The sequence below is a fragment of the Myotis brandtii genome, unplaced genomic scaffold, assembly GCF_000412655.1.
Source record: "Myotis brandtii unplaced genomic scaffold, ASM41265v1 scaffold2602, whole genome shotgun sequence".
NCBI lineage: Eukaryota > Metazoa > Chordata > Mammalia > Chiroptera > Vespertilionidae > Myotis > Myotis brandtii.
Genome location: NW_005359890.1, coordinates 26,171 through 51,978, shown reverse-complemented (window position 1 = coordinate 51,978; position 25,808 = coordinate 26,171). Strand labels below are relative to the sequence as shown.

General features: G+C 43.0%; 1 protein-coding gene and 3 pseudogenes across 1 annotated transcript in view; 3 read left to right on the top strand and 1 right to left on the bottom strand.

The window, feature by feature from the left end:
- LOC102238675 (butyrophilin subfamily 3 member A2-like) overlaps positions 1–17,724 on the top strand; it is a 23,033-nt gene extending 5,309 nt beyond the window's left edge. The window contains exons 2-7 of the mRNA XM_014541116.1: positions 1,792–1,969; positions 5,807–5,945; positions 6,901–7,248; positions 7,916–8,197; positions 13,288–13,420; positions 16,601–17,724. Of these exons, the coding sequence (XP_014396602.1) occupies positions 5,825–5,945; positions 6,901–7,248; positions 7,916–8,197; positions 13,288–13,420; positions 16,601–17,240 (1,524 nt within the window). The 5' untranslated portion in view covers positions 1,792–1,969; positions 5,807–5,824 and the 3' untranslated portion in view covers positions 17,241–17,724. The remainder of the gene's footprint in view (positions 1–1,791; positions 1,970–5,806; positions 5,946–6,900; positions 7,249–7,915; positions 8,198–13,287; positions 13,421–16,600) is intronic.
- On the bottom strand, positions 1,976–3,403 carry LOC102264034 (annotated as a pseudogene).
- A 3,060-nt stretch (positions 17,725–20,784) lies between the features above and the next one.
- LOC106726403 lies at positions 20,785–22,200 on the top strand (annotated as a pseudogene).
- LOC102238993 lies at positions 21,733–23,550 on the top strand (annotated as a pseudogene).
- The last annotated feature ends 2,258 nt before the right edge of the window (positions 23,551–25,808 follow it).

The window sequence follows — 25,808 nt, the reverse complement described above, 5'->3', positions numbered from 1 at the left end:
GATGCCAGCATTTGTGATGACTATTAATAAATCACAAGGACAAACTCTAGATAGAGTAGGAATATTCCTACCTGAACCAGTTTTTGCACATGGTCAGTTATATGTTGCTTTCTCTTGAGTTTGAAGAGCATGTGACATTAAAGTTAAAGTTCTAAATATTTCATCACAAGGGAAATTAGTCAAGCACTCTGAAAGTGTTTTCACTCTTAATGTGGTATACAGGGAGATATTAGAATAAGTTTAATCATTTTATCAGTCATTGTTTGCATCACTGTTGTTTTTATATCATGTTTTTGTTGTTTTCATACCATGTTTTGTTGTTTTTATATCATGCCTCTGTTGTTATATCTTTTTGTTACTGTTTATTTATTAATACATTTATATATTATTTTCATATACATTTTACTAATTTCATCTCTCACACTTCTATTACAGAGAAAGGGCAAATAGCAATATTAAAATATTTCCTCTAATTAATTCCCTTTTAATGTGCATGAATCTCATGCACCAGGCCACTAGTATAAATATATTAAGGATCAAGAGCCAGGATTCTCACTTTCAGAGAAGAAAGTTACAAATATTGAAGGGTGTGTGGACCTAAAATGTAATCATTAGCTGGTGATTTCAGTGTAGCCTGAGGAAGTAGCCTCGGTGGACCAAGTGAAGTCTCTGAAGAAATTTACCAAGAACATCAGACTGATCTAGCAAAGACTGAGTGACAGCTGGTAAAGTACTCAAAACACCTGCTCTTAGAAAGTAAGACCCCATAACTAGAGCTGGGGTGCTGCCACTTGAGAGTTGCCTGAGAGGACCCCTAACAGCCACATCATCCTCCAGGTCCCCCTGAGTCTTCATAGAACAGTAAGTCTTGTTCCTGCTTTCCTTTTTGCAAAACCATTTCCTTTGTTTCCACCATAAATACATCATGTGTGGTATAAGTATAAGGGAACTATTGGAAAAGTTGTACTGGGCACTTTAATTTTGCAGTGAGTTTCTATAACGAAATTTTGGTCAAGACATAGCTCTGTGAAGAGCTTGGCACTAACAGCCTGGAACTCTTTGCTAAGATCCTCCCCACTTTTCTCTATCAGGTCTCTCAACAGATTCTTAGGTCTCTACATTGTTTCCACAGTGTCTCCTCCCTGCCATTGGTGAAAAGCAGGCTCTGCCCTGGTGGGGGAAGGGAGCACAATAACTTTCCCTTGCCCACGTGAGATAGTTGCCACAAAATTTTGTCCCTAACCTGTCATTTCCTACACTTTCAAGAGATTAGGAAACAGGACCCCACTTAGTTGAAGGTACCAGGTACCAGTACAGATACCAGTAGGCCTTCAGGTTTCATCTTTAAACATGCCTTATACCAATTTTCCCACCAGTAGCATCCTTCAGATGGCTTTGCAAGATGAGCAGCAAATGGGAAGAGCAACTTCTGTCAACCTCTGTTTTGTGATAACGACTACACACTCTGCTTGATTGACAGCCTAGATTTAGTCTTCAGCCAACTGCACTGAATACTGCCCTTCAGGAAAAGGACCCCATAGAGTAACAGGAAGAGTTCAAAGTGCAGGTGCAAAAGGAGCCCATATGTGATCCTACCTGGAGTGAATGGGACGAACAAAGAGGCCCAGCACAGGTTCCTGGTGGTGCTCAAGGCAGCAGCACCCAAATTCTGTCTTCACTGACATCAGATTTTTTTTGGTCAATTTGTAGTGCAAAGTGATTAATTTAACATTCATTGTATGTACATACAACAAAAATTCCTTATTTTGTTTTTGTTTTTTTGTTTTTCAGGTAAAACTGTGCTCTCCTTTTAATTCATGTTTCCTTCTTGGTTGCTACTTTAGTAACAAGTAGGTCCCCACCTCTCAAGAACATTGAATCTGAACAACCAGTGTGAACACAGGCCCCAACCAGGGCTTCTGGAATAACAAGAACAGCAAAACCAGCTTCTTCTTTTTAGAAAGCATCTGTGAGTTGGAGGGTCCAAAGCTCCACTCTCTAGAAAGAAAATCTGGGTCTCAATATAAAAATGAAAACCAAATTGTATCAGAAATGAAGCATAGTACCTCATATACTCAAGGTCAAGACAGTTTTTGAGAAATAAGTGTCTGATTATCTGGCCTCTTGTATTAGGAATGGCCCCATTCCAGCATTTATGAAGGAAAATGTTTTTATTTCTATTTCATTTACCAAACGGGTATAAAATCTACTAAAAGGGAGATAATGAATCAGAATAAATCAGCTCACTCACAAGAGACACTCCTAGATAATGATTTCTAATTGCTGAGAGTATTCAGCACGTTATTTCAAAGTGGCAAACTTACAGGTAATCTCAGAGGAGAATTCGAAAGCAGCAGCCACAGTCACTGGTAATTATGTGAGATACACAGACATATAACCCCATGTCTTTCAAAGTATATGTCAAGGGGCAAAATCCCCTGATCATCAGAATAAGTTATTTTGTACATTACAGTGCACAGATCAGTAGAGGGAAAGACTTTCTTGGAGAGTGACTGAAAGGCATTTGCAAAAGGTTCATATCACTCTGAGTGGAAGGCCTGGAGCCAGTGCTGCAGCATGGCCTTCATTAGCTTGACCCCTCCTATTCTTTGGTTGTGGTGGCCTTAGCTAGAGCTGCCTTTTCTAAACGTTCTGCTGGCTTCTCCTCCTTCTCCTCCTCTTCCTCCTTGTCCTCCTCCTCCCCCCTCCTCCTCCTCCTTATCTTGGGGATAGAGGTCCAGGTACTTCTGCATGCATTCCTGCATGGCCCAGAACTGGTCTACACAGTCTGATCCTTTGAGATCCTCCGTGCTATAGTGGAAGCAGGAACAGGCTGACTTGAACTGTTCCCCACAGGGGCCACTAGCCATTCCCCCAAGGCACGGGCAGTTTCAGTTAATGTCTCCATTGGGCAGGATCAATCCATGCTACTCGTATGGATCATTGGGATCGTCAGCCACTAGCTCTGCATTGCTTGGAGTTTCATGGACTTCTTTGGTCACAAATATAATTCGATCCTTCCCTTCCTGCCGGCAGTAGGCCATGGCTGCAACCCAGCGCTCAGACCTCGCGGTGGTAGCGGCAGGAGCAGCAGCAGGAGCTGCAGCTTCACCCCGTGACCTCTTCTCTGGTAGGGCGGGAGGCTCCGAGGCCCACGTGAACCCGTCCCCTTCAGGCCTGCCCGCTGCACACCTCAAAAACTCCTTATTTTGAAATATTGGATGAAAAAATTCAATTGGATTTTAAATCCATTACATTTGTAAACAAAGAAAAGAAAGAGCCCTAAACTTTTAAAATACAATGTAAAAGAATGAGAATGCCCTGGCCTGTGTGGCTCATTGGTTGTATGTCATCCTATGCATTGGCAAGTTGCTGATTCAATTCCAGGTCGGGGCACATGCCCAGGTTGTGATCAATTGGATTTTAAATCCATTACATTTGTAAACAAAGAAAAGAAAGAGCCCTAAACTTTTAAAATACAATGTAAAAGAATGAGAATGCCCTGGCCTGTGTGGCTCATTGGTTGTATATCATCCTATGCATTGGCAAGTTGCTGGTTCAATTCCAGGTCGGGGCACATGCCCAGGTTGTGGGCTGGATCCATATTAGGGGACATGTAGGAGGCAGACAACCTATGTTTCTCTCTCACATGGATGCTTCTTTTTCTCTCTGGTTGTATCTAAAAATCAATAAAAAATCTTTTTTAAAAAATAAAAGAATTGGAATGAAAAAGGTTTTAAAATTTGTATTATCTACTTGTGAACTAAAATATCTCACCAATGGTGACTATGAAGAAATTGAAGACATAATTAATCATTATAATTGAACATTGATAATTATCTGTAGTTATTTCAAATATACAATCAGCAGTCAAAAACGTATATTTGTTCAAAATAATTAATATTTTTCAAAACGTGTTAATGTGGCTAACACACATTTGAAATAAGCCATATTACTCTCAAGAGAGCACATATCTTGGTAGCTATCCTGCAATCCAACTCTCACTTTGCTTACTCCTACCTCCATGTAATCTTCCTTACTTCCCCTCCTTAGTTTCAAATGCATAAGAGAAGCTGAAAAACTGTTATTCTAGGGAGTATTTTAGATCTTTTTCCATGGCATGCTTCATCAGTTTGGCTCAGATAAACTCATATAAAAACATTTTTAAAGCTATATTTAATGAAGCAAACTAAAAAATTTCAGATTTTTAGGAACATTCTTTCTAAATTTATATTTAACATATTTATTTTTTTAAATATGTCTTTATTGATTTTTTAGAGAGAGAGGAAGGGACAGAGAGAGAGATGGAAACATCTGAGAGAAACATTGATTGGCTGCCTCCTGCATGCCCCTACTGGGGATCAAGCCTGAAACCCAGGCATATGCCCTGAGCAGGAATCAAACTAGCAACCTTTCAATGCATGGGATGATGCCCAACCAACTGAGCCACACCAGCTGGGCACATCTACACTAATAAAAGAGAAACATGCAAATTGACCATCCCTCTGCTATGCCCACCAGCCAATCAGAGTGAGTATGCAAATTAACCCAACAAAGATGGCAGTTAATTTGCATAGACAAGCACGGAGCGAAGACTGAAGACAGCGTAGAAGGAAGTCAAACGCTGCAGAAGGGAGTGAAGTGGCAGAGAAGGGAGGGAGCTGAGGCAGCGGACATGGGAGTGGAGCCCTGGCGGGCTTCGCTCCCTTCTCTGCTTCACTCTGGATGCAGGAAGCCCTATTCTTGCAGGAATATTCCTGCAATGGGCCTCTAATATATATATAAAATTCTATTTTATTATTCTTATAATTATATAATATAGAGAAAATAATTTTCCCATAAAGCCCATATAGCCTAATCCCATTCTAGTTTACTACAGTGTGCTCAACAAATAACATCATTTTCTCTATGTGCCATAATATCAAAAAGGTTGAGAAGTGCTGCCTAGTCCATGGAGAAGTAATATATGCTCCATCTTTGTAGTGCTTCCATGGTCCTTAAGACCTTGCACAATTATATACCACACTAGAGGCCTGGTGCATGAAATTCATTCACAGGCGGTGCAGGCTGGGCTGGTCCCATCAGCCCAGCCTGCACCCGTTCGGTTGTGATGGTTGCTTAGGCTTTTATATAAATAGATGCCTCTACCAGCTCAGGATCCATTCCCCCACATATTACCTCCACTCCACCTAAAGAGAATATGGCCTTTGGAATGCCTTCCCCTCCCTTCTTTGGGCCAGCCTTCCTAGAGACTCCCTCCGCAGCAAGATCTCTGAGCCCTGGGCTCTGGGTAACAAACTTCACAGCCATGGCCACCAAATTCTAAGTTTTAGTGGTTGATGAGGTATGTTACAGCCCCTTCCCCACTACTACTACTAATTTCCAAGTTCTAGAATGGGACATTAGAAGCCTGCCTTGGCCAGGTGAAGAAGGTAGTGGGGCGGGAAATGATAGAAGCCACCTGTTTATTTTTGTTGGTCCAAGGCAGAGGAACACCTTAGCTCTTGATTCCTCTAGAAAGCAAGGTCCTGCCACTGGGTCACATTATGTACAGACAATGCACATTTTGGCGTGAGTCATCAGTATGTAGAAGGTATCTAGAGCCATGAGTACCCTATAAATTCCTGAAAATCAAAGTCACAAAACTTGTAGAAAAAGGAGCATGAATCTTACTTTGCCCCTCACCTTATTCCCATAGATAAGACATGCCCCTTACCTGTCCAAGAGTGAAATTCCTAAATTCCTTCCTTTCTCTGACCCTTCATTAAATCTCAGAGTTCTCCTTTTTTCTCTCTCCTCATTACAGTGTTTTCCTCCTTTTCCAATGAGTCATCAGCACAAACCCTTGAGATCACCCTGCCTCGGTCACCTGAGGAGGCAGCAAATCTCTACAATTTATCATGGCAGCCTCATCTCACTCTACCTCTGCTTCCAAATGGTTGTAGGTATGCATTCTTATGAGTTTCTGATTCTCCGTTATGTAAGGGAAGGGAAAGGAAAATGGAGGGGAGATGGAAGAAAAGTTTGACAAAAACACAAATGCTATGAGATCCTGGAAAAGTAAAGAAGATAACTTTATTCCACTTACTAAGTACCAGGCAGTGTACTAAGCATTTGCATCCCTATTTCCTGGTCAAGGCCTGTTGATGTGTGTGTGTGTGTGTGTGTGTATACATCTGAGTGCATGTGATGTGGTGGGATAAAAATAGAGAGAATGAAAGTGCCCATATGGTAATAAAGAAGCATAAGTTCTTAGAGCCTCAAGACAATGTAGAATAAGATTGACAAAAATTAGCTTGTTTGCCCCATTTTCTCATGCCACATTCATGGCAAACATTATTAATGATTTCCAAATGTCTTTTCCACTGATTGCTTCAGATTCTTTCTCAACACAGATATCCTACTATCCATCCAGAGCTACCAGAGTTCCTGTGTGATCTCCCCCTCCTATGGACAAGGACAGAACCTGACCTGAAGGAGTTAGCATGTCTATTCCCCCTTCTCTGCAATTACATTCCTCAGCTCCCTCCCCACAGGGTGAGTTAAGAGAGGAGGCTAGGGCCCAAATTTTAAGAGGCACTTTCTTTCAGGATCTTGTTGACCCTGGACATGTGCCCCAAAAGTAAGTGCCTAGTCAACATTTATGCCCCAAGTCTTTTGCTTGCCTCAGCATAGCCAGGCCTAGATTTCCTATGTCCAACACCTCCAGCTTCCTGCTAGCTCTGTGTGTATGTTCAGGTCAGAAAAGGGACTCCCTAAGATTCAACAACTATTCCCTTTCAGACCTTCTCCCCAGTTGGTTAAGATGGAAATAGCCAAACATGTGTGTAGTCAACACCATTTCATCTGCCCAAATCCTGCCCCCAACCCACCCTGATTCTATCTCTGTTCTCTTTTCAGGAGCATTCCAAGTCCAGGGGCCCCATGACCCCTTGGTGGCCATGCTGGGTGGTGAAGCAGAGCTGCCCTGCTTCCTCTCACCTCCTCAAAGAATTAAAAATATGAAAATAACCTGGAACAGATCCCTACCCTCCCGAGTGGTGCACCTGTATGAGGATGGGAGGGACAAGCCTGAGGAAGCTATGGCGGAGTATTTAGGGAGGACAGAGCTTGTGAAAAATGTTATGCATAAGGGGATAGTGGTCCTGAAAATCCTCAATGTCCAACCCTCTGACAATGGGCAGTATCGCTGTGTGATCCAACATGGCTCCTTCTACAGTGATACAGTGATTGAGCTGAAAGTGGCAGGTAATGGCCCACATTTATTGCCCTGACACCCCACAGGGGTGAGTTTATTCTAGGATGGGCTCCTTCTTCTGATCCAATTTTCCTGGGAAATATAAAGAAGTCATAGGATAAAGGGAGATGGCAACTACTTCTAATCACCCCCATTATCCCATATATCACTGCTTGGATCTAAATAAAAGATAATAGAGATGCATAGTGGAAGTCAAGAAATAGGGGCCATTTGTTTTGGATTGTGTTGTACTTCTCTCTCACCCAGGAGTCTAAGTCCCATCCTTTGTTGCAAAAACTTCCTTAGAGCCTCAGTTCCCTGTTCTGCACACTGAGGTCTAGTCAGCAGCACAAACTCTTCATAAGAAGGAGAGGGCCGAAACCGGTTTGGCTCAGGGGATAGAGCGTCGGCCTGCGGACTGAAAGGTCCCAGGTTCGATTCCGGTCAAGGGCATGTACCTGGGTTGTGGGAACATCCCCAGTAGGAGATGTGCAGGAGGCGGCTGATCGATGTTTCTCTCCCATCGATGTTTCTAACTCTCTATCTCTCTCCCTTCCTCTCTGAATAAAATATATTTAAAAAATAAAAATAAAATAAATAAATAAATAAAAGAAGGAGAGGGATAAATGTACTGAAAAATGAGCTTAGGACCTGACTTCTCTCTGTTCTTCTTCCCAGCTCTCGGATCACATCCTCAGTTCCATGTGGAAGTCACTAGGTCCAGCCAACTCCGATTAGAGTGCAAATCAGAGGGCTGGTTCCCTCAGCCAAAGGTCCAGTGGATGGACTCTGAGGGAAGAGAAATTCCAGCTGAGTCTGAGACTCATACCCAGGACAAATGTGGCTTGTTCCATGTAACAACATCACTGTTACTCAGAGAAACTTCTCAGAAGAATCTGACATGTTCTGTCTGGAACCCAGTTCTGAATCAGAAAAAGGAAGAACACTTCTCCATAACAGGTCAGCTTTCTCTCTCCCCTCACTGTGCTCACATCCATGGTGGTGGCAACTCTAAGCACATAAGCTTGGTTCTGCTCTCTTCATCACATCCACACCAATCTTGCTGCCAGGAGCCAACTTCCCTCCTCTTTTTTCTAACTTCTCCCATCCTTTCCTGGCTAATTTTCCAGTCTTCACCTATTTAACCTCTCTATGGAATAGGACCTTCTTATCTTAGTCCATTCAGGCTGGCATAACAAAATGCCACAGACTAGATGGCTTATAAACAACAAAAATTTATTTCTCACAGTTCTGGAGGCTGCAAATTCATGATGAATGTGTCCACATAGTCAGGTTCTGGTAAAAGCCCTCTTTTGAGTTGCAGACAGCCAACTTCTCCTTGTGTTCTCATATGGTAGAAAGTCCTAGGAAGCTCAAGTAGGGTATGAGGTGGTCTCTTTTTTTAAGGACTCTAATTGTCCTTAAGTCAATGGGCTCAGAACCACAAATTGGGCATTTGGGATTTCAATATATGATTGTTGAGGGGACACAATATTCAAACCAGAGCACTCTACACCAGGTATCATTTTCATACTTTCACCTTACTAGCCCTCCAATAGGCCCATCTCTCCTGGTTCTCATTCTACAATGTTTCTCCTCAGCGTTTTTATGTTCTTTTCTCACTCTTCCTACATAACATATTGCAAAAATGCTATGACCATAAATGTAGATCAATTTTCTGTTAACATGCAGTTATGGTTTTGTTATATCTTCCTGATTTCACTTCCTGATTTCTACCAAGTCCTGTTGTCTTGCCACAGTTTTCTTAAGTTTTTATATTTCTGCTTTGTGCTATTCCTTCATAGAAGCTATTATTCTTTAATAGTCTTAAAATTCATGGCTAAATGTTTGGCTTTAATATTCATCTATGCTATGACAGCATTTTTCTAGCAAATCTTGATTATCTTTTTTCTCATAATTCCATGTGTAATCTTTGTACATGGAATGTTTCTATGCCAATATTACTGTCTTACTCATTATTACATGCATTGAATTTTCCTGGGCCAGCTATTTCACAAGTTTCTTGTGAGGCGGGGAGGCTAGTGTAGTCTTCCAGAGTAGATGATTCTCACATCCAACTGCAGCCACAGAGACAGGCTTCTTCCTACCAACATGCTCGTGTGTGTGAATAGTTGTATATCCCATGTCCTCTGCCTCTCTAAATACAAATAGGTCTAGGATGCACACCTCAGTTCCTCAACCATTTGTTACAAACAAGCATGTAGCTTTAATGCTTCAAGTTAGGCCCCTCATGCTCAGTAAGGATATTTTTGCTAGTGCTTCCTGACATTTGCCACTGCATGGTGTTCTCACCATTCTCCACATGGTTTCACTTTCTCCCACATAGCTTCTGTGTGATCAAATCTGCTTTTAGCAACCTTCACACCTATTTTAAAGTCTGATATTCACAGTTTTTTTTGTTCTTTCTTACTTTCTCCCTGCCCCCTTCCCCCCATCCTAGCATTTTTATTTCCAAAGAATAGTAACACACTGACTTAGGCAGCCATATTCATATTCGAAATCTAAAAGTTTGAATTTAAGTCAGATGTGGGGCAATTCTAGGTGATGACAAGTCCAGAAATGACCACTGAGAGCAAGTGGAGAAAAGTAGAGTCAAAGTGAAGACCTACGTCATTTGCCCTCTCTCTAGCTCTCTCTCCTTTTCTCTCACTGAGCTCTGGGCACACTGTCTTTGACTAGGTCCTCAAAGGCATCAAGCATTGCCTTACATGGGGCCTATGCACTTGCTCCCCCCTCTGACTGCAACTCTCTCTTCTGGCTTTCTTCTTAGTATAATTTATTTACAATTTGAGAGGGTGACATGGTGGGACACATCAAAATCCTGCTATGTCCCTAGTTCCAGTATCAGTCTTCTCCATCCATACCCTCCCTTTATTACTTCATACCTTCCTTCCTGAACTGTGTCTTATACCCCTGCACATACACATTGAATTGTTTACTTCTATGATAAAGGAAAATTCAACTTTCTTTAATTCCTACCTGCAAATTTGCTGGTCCAGACCCATCAGAGCCTCAGCTAAACTAAGGGCCTTTCATCTAGTAACCATAGTCCTTAGAAAGAGATTAAAATAAAAGGATGATGAAAACAATGTGTATCAGCCAGTACAATATCCACATACATTCTAAAGAGAAAGTCAGAGGAAACTGACAGGTAGAAAGGGAATAAGGCTTCTCTAAGGCTAATTGTCCATCTAAACCAGGTGTAGCTGAGCACTAAACTCAAGTTCTCAGTCTCTTAGCCCAGAATTATTTTCAGAGAAAGAGAAATGAACTGAGATAAAGTTTTGGAGCTAGAGAGAGGACAAATTACCTAGGTCTTCATTTTATGTTCACTTTTCTCCCCTTGCTCTGATGATCATTTCTGGGCTGGTCATCACCTAGGATTGTCCCACATCTGACTTAAATTCAAACTTTTAGATTTCTAATATGAATATGGCTGCATAAGTCAGTGTGTTCCTCAGAACATTGAATCCCATTTCTATGCGGTAGCTTTTCAATTATTCTCTCTATTCTTCATCTGGATAACTACTACGTATTCTCTAGTCTTGGATGAATTATTGCTTCCTTGGAGAGTGTTTCTTTTACTGCCCATCTAGCTGAATTAGGTTCCAGCATTATTCTTTTTTATAGTCCACTATGTTTTCATAACATTGGTACTAAAACGATGCAATTGTACATATATTTCCTTGTGCATTTATATTTATCATCTGTCATTCAGTATGTAGTAAGATTCTTGAAGATGGGGACAAGATTTTTTTAATCATTCAAAACCCACTGTCTAATATACCTTGTAGTACAAGGAACAAAGAAAGCATTCAGTAAATATTTGTTGTTAAAGAGTTCAATAAAGAAAAAAATGAAGATTTTGAAGGGCTTGTCCATGTGGACAGTGAAGTCTCTGAGGATAATGGCAGACCTTGGCCTGGAGGGTGTCATGGAAGACAGGGCCTGGTGCATCAATGAATGGGGAGAATAGCCAACCATGAGACCAGGCAGCAGAAAATAAAAGGGTAATACTATCACACAAAGTCAAAACATAAATTTTTTATATTATCACGTTTTAAGTTGTGATATAGGCTACTCACCCCCATTCATCCTCTAACGTGAATAAATTGCCCTCTGTTCCAAAAACCCACAATCAAAACTTTTCCTCAGGGCCTTCTAGAAATTTATTTCCATTGAAAATAACTTCCAAGCCATATTCCATCTTTTCCCTCAAATTCCATCTACCTTCTTTCCTTAATTAAAACAGAAATTTCCCCTAAGGATCTTTCCTTCCTGGCATTACATTCAATTCCCAAGACCAATTCCAGCCCTTTCTTCTTTTCCAATCATGGAAATACTTCCTGGTGTTTTTTTAAGGTTTTGTCACAGCCAGCCACTCCTCTTCATTTACTTATTACTGAGTTATAATCTGCCTCTCCACCTCAATACTTGCCATCACCTTAGATTACTTCAAGTCCAAGAAGACAGTTCATCTAACACACTAGCATCTCAGCTCTGTAAATGCTGTATTTCCACCATTATGTATTCATCCACACACTTATCCTACAAATATTTATTGAACAACTTTGTGGGCCAACACAATGCTAGTGGTCTTTGTGCGCAGTCTTGTTCTAGTTGAGCCTTGATTGTTGTAGTTAATACTAGAGGGATTTGACCACCAGGCCGACTGGCTGTGTGAATCAGCTGTGTCTGCCGCGGAAAACTTCTGTCCTCTGGGGAGGTGCTAATCTAGCCTTTGCCTGAGGCTATCCGGCAAATGGCTCTGCGCAGGGCTTGGGCGGGGCGGGCTCAACAGGGCGGGCGGAGGGAGCCGTTATGGTGCCCTCAGTCCTGTTCCCAGAGGCTCTGCTTCTCAGAACCCCCGGAACCGCTGCAAACCTCGGAGGGAAAGCTGCCTTCCAACTGATGCCAGACACTCCCGCTTCTCCCGTTTGGGTCCGAGTCCCCAGCGATTCGCCCGTATCTGGAGCTCAGAGTCTGAGACTCCCCCCTGACCGAAAACGACAACCGCGCTCTCAGCCACCAGCCCGCTTTGCGCGCGCACCTCCGCACCTGAGTTTTTTCCACACTGCGCCTCCTCTGAGCCTCGGTGTGCTGTTATTTTTCCTTCTAGTTGAAGAGTCTCTCCTCAGCCAGCCTTCCTGTGGTTCTGGGTGATGTCCGTTCCGTCTTTTAGTTGTATTTTTGAAGTGGTTGTTTGCGGCAGCAGTCTGCGGTGTTTACCTATGCCGCCATCTTGGTCTCTCCTCCACAATAAAGCTTTATTTTCCTAAGTCAGATGATCATTAGATAAACTTATTAGATAATGTTTTAGCATATTATTAAAAAGACGTGGAATTTGGTTTTGCCTTATTTTCGTATTTTAGGCACTTTTTCTCAACAAAAGTTTTTTGAGGTAATTTTGCACCTGATGACAGAGTGAATAGAAGTTGTCCAGTAGGAATGGGAAAGGGGAAAGGTAACAAGTGTTCCAAGAACAGGGACAGTGCAGACCCACTTCACTTCAATCACCCACAGCCAGTGTCAGACCTTGGGCTTGAGCCAAAAGTGAACATGTTTCAGTTCTAAAACATTAAATCCCAATGTCTCTCTTTTTGAACACAACTTCTAATTCTTTAAACTTTATAATTTACCTCTTTTTACACAGTATTTTCAGTCTTATAGAGACCTCTGATCCCTTGATTCTTTCACACTATGCCAGGCTACCAGTTTCAGCCTCATCTAAACCCTATGGGTTACCTCCCTGACCTACTATTTTGTCAATTTTCTGTTACATTGCTACTCTCCCATGGAAGAAATGAATTTATTTGCTTACATTTATTTTCTGAACAAATAAGCTAAGTAAAATAATATTTTAATGGAGGCTTGAACTTACTAATTAACCATAATTTGAGAGGGAAATGGAGATAAAGGGAGGAATCACAATGTATTACTGTTCGAGGGAACACAATTGGGGATTGACTAAGAAGTGAATGTGGGAACAACTCTCTTGGGAAACCGGTTGTGAGACATCTGTATTTCAGTTGCTGAACCCATCAGTACAACAGTCAAGTCCATGACTAGAAGAGCGGGTGTAGCTTCGGCAGCACTTCTGATAACCCTGAGTTCCACAGTATTTTATTTGAACATCAGGCTCAAAAACCAGGCCAAAAACAGGTAAATGTATTCTTTTTTTAAAATATACAAATATCCCTTCTCATAGGTATCCGTCCTTCCCCTTTCTGCTTAGGAACAATATCAAAATCAGCAAAGTTCTACTCAGAGGAAGTCATACCAATGAGATCCTAATACCTCAACCATAAAATATGGAAAATAAACTTTATTTATAGAGTTTCTGTGTAGATTAAAAGAAATGCTTTACATGAAGCATTCTTGCTTGCATCAACACAAAGGCATTCAACAAAAGCCTATCCTTATTATTGTTGTTATTATTATTAACGTTATGGGAGAAGAAGGATGAAGATAGAAAGGGATGGAAAGGTGATTGAAGGACAAATCTTCATGATACATTCAATATACATGAGGCATATGGGGCACTCATTTATGGGTTCTTAAATTGACCACCCATAGGTAATACTCATTTTGATATCATACATCTTTTGCCTAAGAAATATGGGTAATATTTATAGTTTCTCATTAGGCCAACAAAGAGCTACAACTATGCTGGGTATACTTGCCCTACAGGTATGTTCATTGGCCCCTCTGTTCAAGATCCTTTAGTCTTTAAAACCATAAAATCAGCAAAGAGGGTTGATGAAGCTGAGAAAAACAGGACATATGAACACTGCTCAATACAGGATTTGCATGGTGTGCTTGCAAACTCTCCTAAGTGTGTTTATCTAAATAATCTCTTTCCCTTGGCTTCTTGCTGTACTTTAAATTGATTCAATAGACTCTGTGTTTTGAGCTTCTTAATTTGGCAGAGTTGTTTAAAACATTTTCCTATTACTCCTTTAATTTTGAAGGATCTGTAGTAATGTCCTCTCACTCCTAATATTAGAATTTTGTGTGTTTTATCTTTCTTTCTTGTTCAATTCAACTAGAAATGTATCAATTGTATCAATCTTTTCAAAGAACTATCTCTTGATTTCATTGAAATTTTTGTTTTCTAATAGTCTTTCATTGACTTCTGTTCTTAATTTAATTATATCCTTCCTCCTTTGTGTTTAAATTGCTCTTCTGCTGCTAGTTTCTTGAGTTAGATGCTTCTTAAGTGATTGTTTTTAAACTTTTCTTCTTTCCTAATATAAGCATTTAAACATTTAATACTATGAATTTCTTTCTAGAACGGTATTAAGCTAAATGTAACAAGTCAGGCATAAAAAGACAAATACCATATGATTTCACTTATATTTGGAATCTAAAGAACAAAATAAACCAGCAAAACAGAAACAGACTCATAGATATAAAGAACAAACTGATGTTTGCCAGATGGGAAGGTAGTTAGATGGATGGGTAAAAAAGGTGAGGGATTAAGAAGTATAAATTCTTAGTTACAAAATAGGCACAGAAATGTAAAGTGCAGCATAGGGAATATAATCAATAATATTATAATAATTATATATGGTGTCAGATGGGCACTAGATTTATCGGGGTAATCCCTTCATACATTATATAAATGTCTAACAATTATGCTGTACACCTAAAACTAATATAAAATTATATTGAACTTCAAAAAAACCCAAAAAACTTTAACATTGCAGCTGTCAGAACCTTCCATTTTAGATGAGTTTGTGAACAAATTAAACTATTCCACAGTGGCTGACCAATTCTCTCTAATACCCATAACTATCATTTAAAAATCTATCATTAAAAAATCTTTGAACCCAATTCAAAATAAGGTAAATAAAACATGCAAATAAAATATCCTCTAGATATTGCTTTAGCTGTATCTCATGAATTGTAATGCAACCCAGGTACATGCCCTTGACTATAAATCAAACCCATGACCCTTTGGTCCAACAGCCAACATTCTAACCACTGAGCAAAGTGGCCAGGGCATGTACTGTATTTTTGGCATTCAGTTCAAACATTTTCTAATTTCCCTTGTTATTTCTTCTTAATCCATGGGTCCTTTATAAATGTGCTAATTTCCATCTAATATCATTGCCCTTCTACCTGAAGAAACTTACATTTCTTGTTGTGTGTGAAAGCTGGTAACAAATTCTCATGGCTTTTGTTTGCCAAAGAAGCCTTTTTTTCCACTTTCTTTCTTTCTTTTTTTCTTAAGGCAATTTTTACTGGATATAGAGCAAGGCTAGAGTAGCCTTTATTGTTAGTTTAGTCCTATTCCTGCCAATCTTCCTGGGCTCTCTACTAAAAAGAAAGGTATCTCCACTCTGACTAGTTGGAACAACTAGTATAATGTCTTTCAGTTCTGTGTGAGCTCTGAGGATTGTCCCGTTAAAGTTCCCATTAGTACTTGGCCTCACCTATACATATAGCACAGTATTCAGCAACCAGTTCAGAAAATCCCTGTGAATATTTCTGTATATCTCTCTCTCTCTCTCTCTCTCTCTCTCTCTCTCTCTCTCTCTCTCTCTGCCTAGCTTCCTTTTCTCTGGTATTCTGCTCCAAAAATTCTACCCCCTCAGCCTCCCTGAACTCTGATCCTGGTCTCTTCATCTTCACAAGGCAGCTCTGTCCATGGGATTCTCTCCTCTGCTCTGCAGTCTAGAAACAGTCTCAATACAGTAGTTTGAAAAAATTATATTGTTACTCTTTGCTAAGGATCATAAACCTGTGAGGCTATTATTTAATGTCTGAAACAGTTTTAAAATATGTTTTATCTGATTTTATTAGTGTTTATGCCAGGAGGGCACGTCTAATCCCCGTTACTTCATTATAGCTGGAAGGATATCTATTATTCTTTCTACAGATGGAAATAGTCCTTTGACTTCTATGACCCTATTAAAGGTCCTCCTGCCCTTAGAGCCTGCCCAAGAAGCTGAGGGAAAGAGCTTAGGAAGGCCAAACACAAAGCGAGAGGCAGGCTGTCATGGGCCCTTAGCATCCAGGCACTACTCCCAGGACTAGGCTGAAGTAAGGGAAGTGCCTAAGACACAACATTTAGGGAGACACTAACTCAGGTTTACATAAATGCTGCCCCTGTTCTTGCATGACACTGAGAATAAATGCCTCCTTCTACTTCACATCACCTGCTTACACTAGTCCCAGCTCTGCCCTGGGCATTCTTGCTAAGTGTGCAAAGAATGCAATGCCCGGGGTTCTCTTTACTTCGATCATTTCTCAAGGCTGAGTTTGCAGTGAGTAACCTTAAGAAATAAAATAATTTCTTTTCTGAGCAAAAAGCAAACTTGTTTCCTCATGTTATAGAAGCGGTAAACACCAGAACGACACCCACCATTGCATCTGCCAGGCCGGCCCTCTCGTGACCAGGGATTATGCCACAGTCCCTGCCAACCACGTGGAGGTCTATGCTGAGTCCGACTCCGAGGGCACCAGTGCCAATGCCCTTGGGCCTGCCATCCTGGCCTACGCCTGTGTTGCTGCCACCAACCCTGACCAGGACGGTGCCAGCGCGGACCCGCCCGGGACCGCCCTTGGCAATGCTGCCATCGGAGAAGACACCCCCAAGGCCACCAATGCAGACCTTGACCCAGAAGCTGCCTGCACCTACTCGCCAGGGGCGGCCCCTGCTGAGGCCCATGACACCATCTCCTCCAGCGCCTCGAAAGCCTTTGCGGAGGTTCGGCTCGACTTCAAATATGACCCTAAGAAGAAGGCGGAACTCCAGGGCACTACGGAGAGATTCACTGGCCTGTCCATCAGTCCCTATTTGCAGAAGGTCTCGAGGGAATTATCCTGCGTGAACTCACAAATAAGCTGTAGCTCGGCTCTGTCTCCAGGATCAACCACCCCCATGCAAAGTAGTCACCCCCTAGAAAACTTCTCCAACTTCAACAAGGCCATAGTCAGCCACCTTGAACCCCGGGGAGCGGTTCCAGCCCAATGACCTGCTTGAGAGCCACATGAGGCAGGGGCAGGTGTCTCCCCTGGCTCAGTCTCTGGCCAAGACCAAGGGGCTGCGTGTGGCATCGGCATCAACTACATGGAAAAGCAGGAGCGGAACGTGGATGATGCCACCTTGAGGTGGGCCAGCACATCATGGGCCTCCAGAGGGGCACCAGTAAGTGTGCCAGCCATTCAGGCATGATGCCATGTGGCATGAGAAGGCACATATGTCTACCTCTGCAAGGATCACGTCCTTCCACCCATGGGCCATGCAACCATCTGCCTGCAAAGGGCGACTGTTAATGTAAGGAATATTCAAACCTGTAAAGACTTTTTTTGAGTTTATTTGCACTAAACTGTCAACAATTGTCGGGGAAACAGAATCTCAATAGATTCAGATAATGCCCCGGAGAACGGCAGTTCTTGCCCTTGTTGTATACATTACAATGAAAGTGTTAGGGGCAGAAATAGAATATTGGGGACCAGCAACAATGATAAGAATTAGTAATCATGCTCTGATAACCATAATGGTTCTGTTCTGATTAGAGAAAGCATATTCTAACCTGGCTGAGAGTTGTACTCCCAGGGACACGGGAGCTAACATCGGAATGCAGTCCATCCCCCTGTCCTGAGAACTGCCTTCCATTATGGAAAGACTAGAGGCCTGGTGCACAAATTCGTGCATGGGTGGGGTCCCTCAGCTTGGCCGGAGATCATGGCCGATCAGGGCTGCGGGAGATTGGCTGTGAAAGCTCACTGACCACCAGGGCACAGCTCCTGTATTGAGCATCTGCCCCCTGGTGGTCAGTGCACATCATAGCAACCAGTAGTTTGGTCCCTTAGGCTTTTATATATATAGACTAGGGGCCCAGTGCATGAAATCTGTGCACGGGGGTGGGTCCCTTAGCCCGACCTGCACCCTCTCCAATCTGGGAATTTGTCTCTGCAATCATATGAGCGAATTGTCTGAGACCCCAACCCAGTTTGGTTTGGTGCTCACAGAATAATAGAGGTCTTTTTTTTTTTCTTTGCTCCATTGGTGGAGATTTCCTAGAAGTTACAGGATATCTTCCTTTTAATTTTTCCTCGACACTCTGACTTTACTTATGTCTCTCACCTTTGCTTTTCCTCCATCCCCACTCATAACAGTAACTTGCTACAGGCTCACTTTGCTCTAGTGTCTAGGACAGTGGTTCTCAACCTTCTGGCCCTTTCAATACAGTTCCTCATGTTGTGACCCAACCATAAAATTACTTTCATTGCTACTTCATAACTGTAATGTTGCTACTGTTATGAATCGTAATGTAAATATCTGATATGCAGGATGGTCTTAGGTGACCCCTGTGAAAGGGTCGTTCGACCACCAAAGGGGTCTCAACCCACAGGTTGAGAACCGCTGGTCTAGGAGATCCCACAATGTGTCTGCCACCAGAACTATGATTCCAAGGATTCCTGGTGCTCCCCGCGCTCTGGGCTTCCACTTCTGGTCCAGGGGCTGCCACCAGAACTATGATTCCCAGAATTCCTGGTGCTCCCCATGCTCTGGGCTTCCGCCCCCCAAGTCGCCCGCTCTCTGTCTGTTCTCCCGCTCTGCCAAGCCTTCCAAGCCACCCACTCCCCGCCCGCTCCCCTGCTCTGCCAAGCCCCCCGAGCTGCCCGCTCTCTGCCTGCTCTCCTGCTCTGCTCTCTGTCCAGCGGCTTGGGGGGCTTGGCTTCCTGAGTCACTGGGAGCAACCGAGGGAGCCAAGCTGCCCGCTCTCCATCCGCTCTCCCGCTCTCCGCTCTGCCAAGCACCCCAAGCTGCCTGCTCTCTATCCACTCTCCTGCTCTGCCAAGCACCCCAAGCTGCCTGCTCCCCATCTGCTCTCCAACTCTGCCAAGTGCCCAAGCTGCCCACTCTCTGTCCACTCTCCCACTCAGCCAAGCCCTCCAAGCCACCTGCTCTCCTGCTCTGTCTCCATCCAGTGGCTTGTGGGGCTTGACTCCCCCGTCCACTCTCCCGCTCTGCCAAGCCACCCGCTCTCCGCCCCCTCTCTTGCCCCACTCCCGGCTGCTCGGCGCCTGCATGCATGCGCACTGCCCACAGGCCCACCATGTTTGTTGGGTTAATTTGCATACTCACTCCTGATTGGCTGGTGAGTATAGTGGAGGGGAGGTCAATTTACATGTTTCTCTTTTATTATATAGGATATACAACCTGTGGCTGAAACAATCTAGTCCCCGAGGCTCCCACCATTTACAACCCCAGCCCCAGTTGCCTGTAATCTGGTCCTGGGGCTCAGAGGCTTGCGACCTCCCCTTTGAGAATAAACAGGTAATCTTTTCTGTCAAAGAGAGGAGTATAGGCAGCCTCCATTTTGGCTCCCTGACTTGCAGTTCCCCTGGGGGCGGCCATTTTGAAATAGCAAAGGTCAACCCCTCCCTTTTTCCTTTAAAATAGCCAATCACACAAGACTGGGAGCCTAAGCTCTTTAAATCAAGAATGAGGGACAGGGACTAGCCTGGTGGGCTCCTATGTGGGTCCAAGGCACAGGGAGGGGCTGGGACCATGAGGGTGGTGGCCCCCTGCAGCACCCACCAAAGCACCAAATGCAAGTGCCTCATTCCTGTGCCAAACTCCCCCTGGGCCCCCAGGCAACCTTTCTCCTCTTGTGACTGTGGCTGCAGGGACTGCTGGCTCCCCCAGACCCAAGGTCCTGGTCCCTGGGAGCCCTCCACCCACCCCTGCAGGAATCGGGGAGCAGACAGGGGCTGGCCCCTTACCTTTTGGATGAAGATGGATGGGCCTATATACAAGTCAGAGCCAGAGGGTGTGAGACTCGTAGCCCATGGGAGTCATGGACCTGGGCTTCCCTGCAGTCCCCATCCTGGACACTTGAGAAGCGGGGCACCTTTGCTCTCAAACCAATGGTCCAGTGGATGCCCTCCTCATGGTCACGGGCACCCAGGATCCCAGGGAGCTGGCCCTGGTCTGATGAGCCAGTATGACAGGCCTCTTCACGTGTTACATGTGCATTAAACAGGACAGATGCACCCACGACCTTGGTGTCAGGCTGTAGGTGAGCCTTGCCACCCACCCAGCTCAGCCTGGGAAAGATCCTTCCCCCGCTCCTGGTCACTGGGAACCAGCGGGCATAGGGCATTGTCCTGGGCACTCCCCGAAGTGTGCTCCTCAAGTGTCCTGGCCAGGGTCCCCGTAACTCTCATTAACCAGTCACTGCTCCCCTCAGTGTTAACCTGTAACCTGTCAGGCTCCGAGGGAGGGTCTGTGTCCTTCACATGAAGATCTCCGATGTCTCCTCTGCCTTAATGCCCCATGGGTATTCGTGCCCTCCAGTACTGTAAAGTGTATCCAGTATGTAAATGAATGTTCCATACATCCTGTGTACAGCAGAGTTCTCTACTCCCTCAATATCTCTATTCAGAGTATAATCTACTAACCTTGATTTTTTATTTTAAAAAAAGTTAGGGGATGCTAGGGGAGGGGGCAGTACCTGAAACCCGGAGGGAAAGGCTCATGGAGTGGGCAAGCACTGGCAGTCAAGATGAAGGTGAAGATACTGAGCCAGAACACAGACAACTATGTCCGCGAAACCAAGTTGGACTTATAGAGAGCTCCAAGAAACTATGATCCTACCTTACATCCTTTTGAGGTCCCACGAGAATACGTAAGAGCTTTAAATGCTACCAAACTGGAACGGGTATTTGCAAAACCATTCCTTGCTTCTCTGGATGGTCACCGAGATGGAGTCAATTGCTTGGCAAAGTATCCAAAGAGCCTGGCTACTATCCTTTCTGGGGCATGTGATGGAGAGGTCAGAATTTGAAACTCAGCCAAACGAAACTGTATCCGTACAATACAGGCATATGAAGGTTTTGTACGAGGAATATGTACTCATTTTTGTGGGAGTTCTTTTTTTTTCTGTTGGTGATGACAAAACTGTGAAGCACTGGCAAATGGATGGACCAGGCTTTGGAGGAGAGGAAGAGCCATTGCACACAATATTAGGAAACACAGTGTATACAGAAACTGATCATCACTGGAAAGAAGAAATTTTTGCTGCATATGGACAGGAAGTAGACATTTGGGATGAACAGAAAACCAGTCCTATATGTTCAATGACCTGGGGATTTGACAGTATAAGTAATGTTAAATTTAACCCAACTGAGACATTTCTCTTGGGAAGTTGTGCTTCTGATAGGAATATCTATCTAATAACAGGGAAATATGCAAATTGGTCAGGACGCCATCACGTAATGACCGATCAGCAGGTTGCGTGTAAAGCAGGAGCGGATGGGCAGGAACTAGCAGCGTCAGTGGGCAGGGACTTGCGCAGCCCGGGGACTTGAGGCTCACATCCCCACCCCCAGCAGCAGGCCCCGGGACATGAGGTTCATGTCCCCATCCCCAGCAATGGGCCCAGGACGTGAGGTTCACGTCCCCACCCCCACCAAAGGGTAAATAGCAATATTAAAATATTTCCTCTAATTAATTCCCTTTTAATGTGTACGATTTCGTGCACTGGGCCACTAGTAGTACTATATGATATGAGGCAAACTACTTCTCTGAAAAAGGTCATCTTAGATATGAGAACAAATACAATTTGTTGGAAGCCTTCATTTTTACTGCAGCAAATGAAGATTACAACTTATATACTTTTGTTATGCATGCACTGGACACTCCTGTGATGGTGCACATGGATCACATGTCTGCAGTGCTGGACGTGGATTATTCTCCCACTGGGAAAGAGTTTGTGTCCACTAGTTTTGATAAATCTATTCGAATTTTTCCTGTGGACAAAAGTAGAAGCAGGGAAGTATATCACACAAAGAGAATGCAACATGTTATCTGTGTAAAATGGACTTCGGATAGCAAGTACATTATGTGTGGATCTGATTAAATGAACATTCCTCTGTGGAAAGCTAATGCTTCTGAAAAATTGGGTGTGCTTACATCACAAGAAAAGGCAGTCAAAGATTATAACCAGAAGTTGAAGGAGAAATTTCAACATCATCCTCATATAAAATGTATTGCTTATCACTGCCATCTACCAAAACCAATCCACAGCCAGATTCAAGAACAGCGCATCATGGAAGAAGCTCGCCGACAGAAGGAAGGGAATAGTCTCAAGCATAGCAAGCCTGGATCTGTGTTGATTGTGTCAGAGAAGAAGAAATACATAGTGGCAGTTGTGAAATAATATTTGGTATTCCTGCCAATACTGGCTTATAATTATTTGTTACATTTTGATTTGTAAACTCTAAAAATAAAAAACAGTTAATCCTTGAACAACATGGGTTAGAACTGGCCAGATCCACTTGCATGCAGATTTTTTTTCATTAAGTATACAGTCATTTCTTCGTATTCCCGGGTTGTGCATCCATGCATTCAACCAACCTTGGATCAAAACAGTATTTTCTACTGGAGGTTGGGAATCCGTGAATGTGGAGGGCCGACCGAAGTTATATGTGGATTTTCGACTGCTCATGGGGTCAGCTGTACTAGCTCTAACAGATGGTTTAGTTATATTTGTAGAGCTTCACCATTGCTCATTTTAGCTACCCTGAAAAATTATCTGCAAAAGGTGGTCTGGTAGATAAAACTATGCAACATTTGATCCTTGATCTGCTTTCTTATTTCCCTGAAGAATACAGAGTATTTGCAAACTAACTTATTTTTTCTGTTAGAAATAGCAAATATAATTTTACACTCTGATCTATTATTGACACTGTGCATTTAAATTTACGTTTAAGACCAAACATCTTTCGTATTATCTTTAATATTACTTTGAATAATTATTGCAACAATTCTTGGTAGGATTTTGTATAGCATATAAAAGAATTATGTCAGTACATTTTTCAATTGAATTTATTTTCTGTACTTTATGGTTGGCTTTTTGAAGCTTTCAAGATCAGCCTGCATTTATGTAACTTTCATAAATGATAATAATTATAATTATGGTCAAATCAAAATAATAAAACATCCTTTTTCTCAGAAAAAAAAAGTGAGGGGCAGATGACATTTGTCAAGCATAAAAGCCTGAGTAGATCGCCCGCTCACTGTGCATTTGCTACCAGACCCTGTGCCTGTGCACCCTCCTGTAGGAGTAGATATTTGCCTTGCTGTCTGGCTCCTGAATATCCTTTGTGTTCTGCCAGGATCCCTGGTTTTGGGGGGCTTGCCTCATTTCTAACACCCCCCAGCCTGTATTACTTGTAACCTGTAATGGTTATACCATGCCTGCTTTCCCATGCCTGTAATTCCTACTTTCCCACATAATCTTTGTCCTTCTACCCAATGTAAGCAGATGGCTCATGGGGAGAGGCAGAGCAAAGTTTTGTGGATGACCTGCTGCTCTCCCATACTACCAGCATTATTGGAATAAATGTTTATATGATTCAACCCTGTCTCTGCTTAATTGACTGAAGTAGTGACAGGCATCCCGGACCCCTTGGTTGTTTCGTTACAAAAGGAGGAGATGTAAGTGGGTTACATGAAATCCATTGTTGATAGATTAGGGAGGTGTTAGAAAGAAAATCAGGGAAAACCTCTGGGATTGGATAAAAAGTAAAATGATAGACACATGCTTCTTTTACATAGGTGGGTACAGGATAGTTAACAGTCAACAATTAACAAGATAATAATAACAATGAGGGATTCTGTGGTCTCCACGCTGGCATCCTGGCACATTGGTTATGTCCTGAGGGGTCCAGAAAAATGGAAGTTATAAGTTACCCTGACATTCCAAAGGTATGTTATCTAGATGCCAAAAGGCAATAGGCTCAGTTGGGATCAAAGTTGATCTTTGTCAGGTAATATACCGGCCTAGGACATGATTACCCACCATAGACTGCTTTTTAATTAAAAACTTTAATTTCAGACCGTTTTTTGTGGTTACTTTATGTCTCTGAGTTTGCAAGGCCGCCATGCGGGCTTTCCCTGAGTTAGGTTAGCATGTGGCCACTTTTCCTCCACACCACTAACAAGTGTGCCAGCCACATGGGCATGACAGCTCCCAGGAACCAGAGGTAAATCTATGACACCAAGCTGCACACTGCAAGTGTGACAACTCCTCCATGTCTCTGCAGGTGGAATACATGCTGGGTGCCAACCAGAGCGGCCTGGGTAGGCAAACAGGAGCTCTGAGAGTCTGAGGCAAAGCCAGACACCCTCCCCCTCCAGACATGTCCCCTCTCCCCTGACAAATACTGCATAAGGAACTCCCCAGAAGCCCTGGGGCCAAGGATATTGTGAAATACCAACTACAGACTAAAGGCAATAAAAATATGTTTTGTTTTGTTTTTGAACAGCATGGGGAGAAATAAATCTCTTAAATTCAGCTTTTCATCTAAGGTAGTGCAACCACTGCATATGTAGAAATCCATTGAGAGATCTTTGAATCACCCCTGTGGATACTGAGGAACATGGGAGATGGATGCAAATGAACATGAACTTGTGCTTACTACTTTCCCATGAGTAATAAAATCTTTTTGTTAGAGGCAGAAATAGAATATTGGGGACTAGCTATATTTATAAGAAATATTAATCATGTTCTATTAACCTTGATTGCCTTGTTCTGATTAAACAAAGGACATTCTAACCTGGCTGGGAGTTGTATGCCTCCAGGACCATGGAATCAACCTTGGAATAGGGTCCATTCTCATTCAAGAACTGCCTATTATCATGGAAATATTAACAACCTTGTTGCCCAAACAATGGAGTTCTGCCCAGGCCTCATTGCCTACTTCCCCATGCCTGTAATTCCTATTTTGCATACCCATTCTTATTCCTTTTGTTACTTCCCCATGTAATCTTTGTGCTACCCAATATAAGCAACTGGCCTCTGGGGGCTGCAGAGCAGATTTCTGTGGATGACCTGCTGCTCTCCCATACTGCTGGCAGTATTGGAATAAACACTCATATATGATTCAACACTATCTCTGCTTAATTGGCTCAAGTAGTGACAGGCAGCCTGGACCCATTGATTGTCAGGCTTCACTTTGTCTCTGATTCTGCAGTCCTGTTTCTTCTGTTAGCATCCAGGAAGCAGTAACAGGCTACCTTATTAGCTTATACATAAGTAAAATACTAGGCCTTTCACCATTCCTGAAGACTTTTACACAAGGTAATACATTCTTTCCCTTTTGATTTTCACATTTCCCAGAAATTACTGGAGGAAACACTGAGACTGGGTTTCTGCCCATACTAACATATATAAGATTCGTTATTCTGATTTTTATTCCGTTGAACTTGGGAAGTAAAGAAACAACCATTTCATTTTTCTCCTGCCAATCCCATTCCTATCATATATGTCTCATTTCACTTTGGTCATACATTCTTGCTTCTCTATTTCTGTGGAACTGAAGAAACTGTTGCAAGATCATAGTAAGAGTCTCTTCCTTCTTCATCCTCCTCAAACACTCATTCTGCCTGTCTCTGGCATTGCATTTTCTATTTCTCTATCCCCTCTCCTCATCTGTCCCCTTCCCAGTATATGTCTCCTCCCTAATTTGAGTGTGTGAGTGTGTGTGTGTGTGTGTGTGTGTGTGTGTGTGTGTGAGAGAGAGA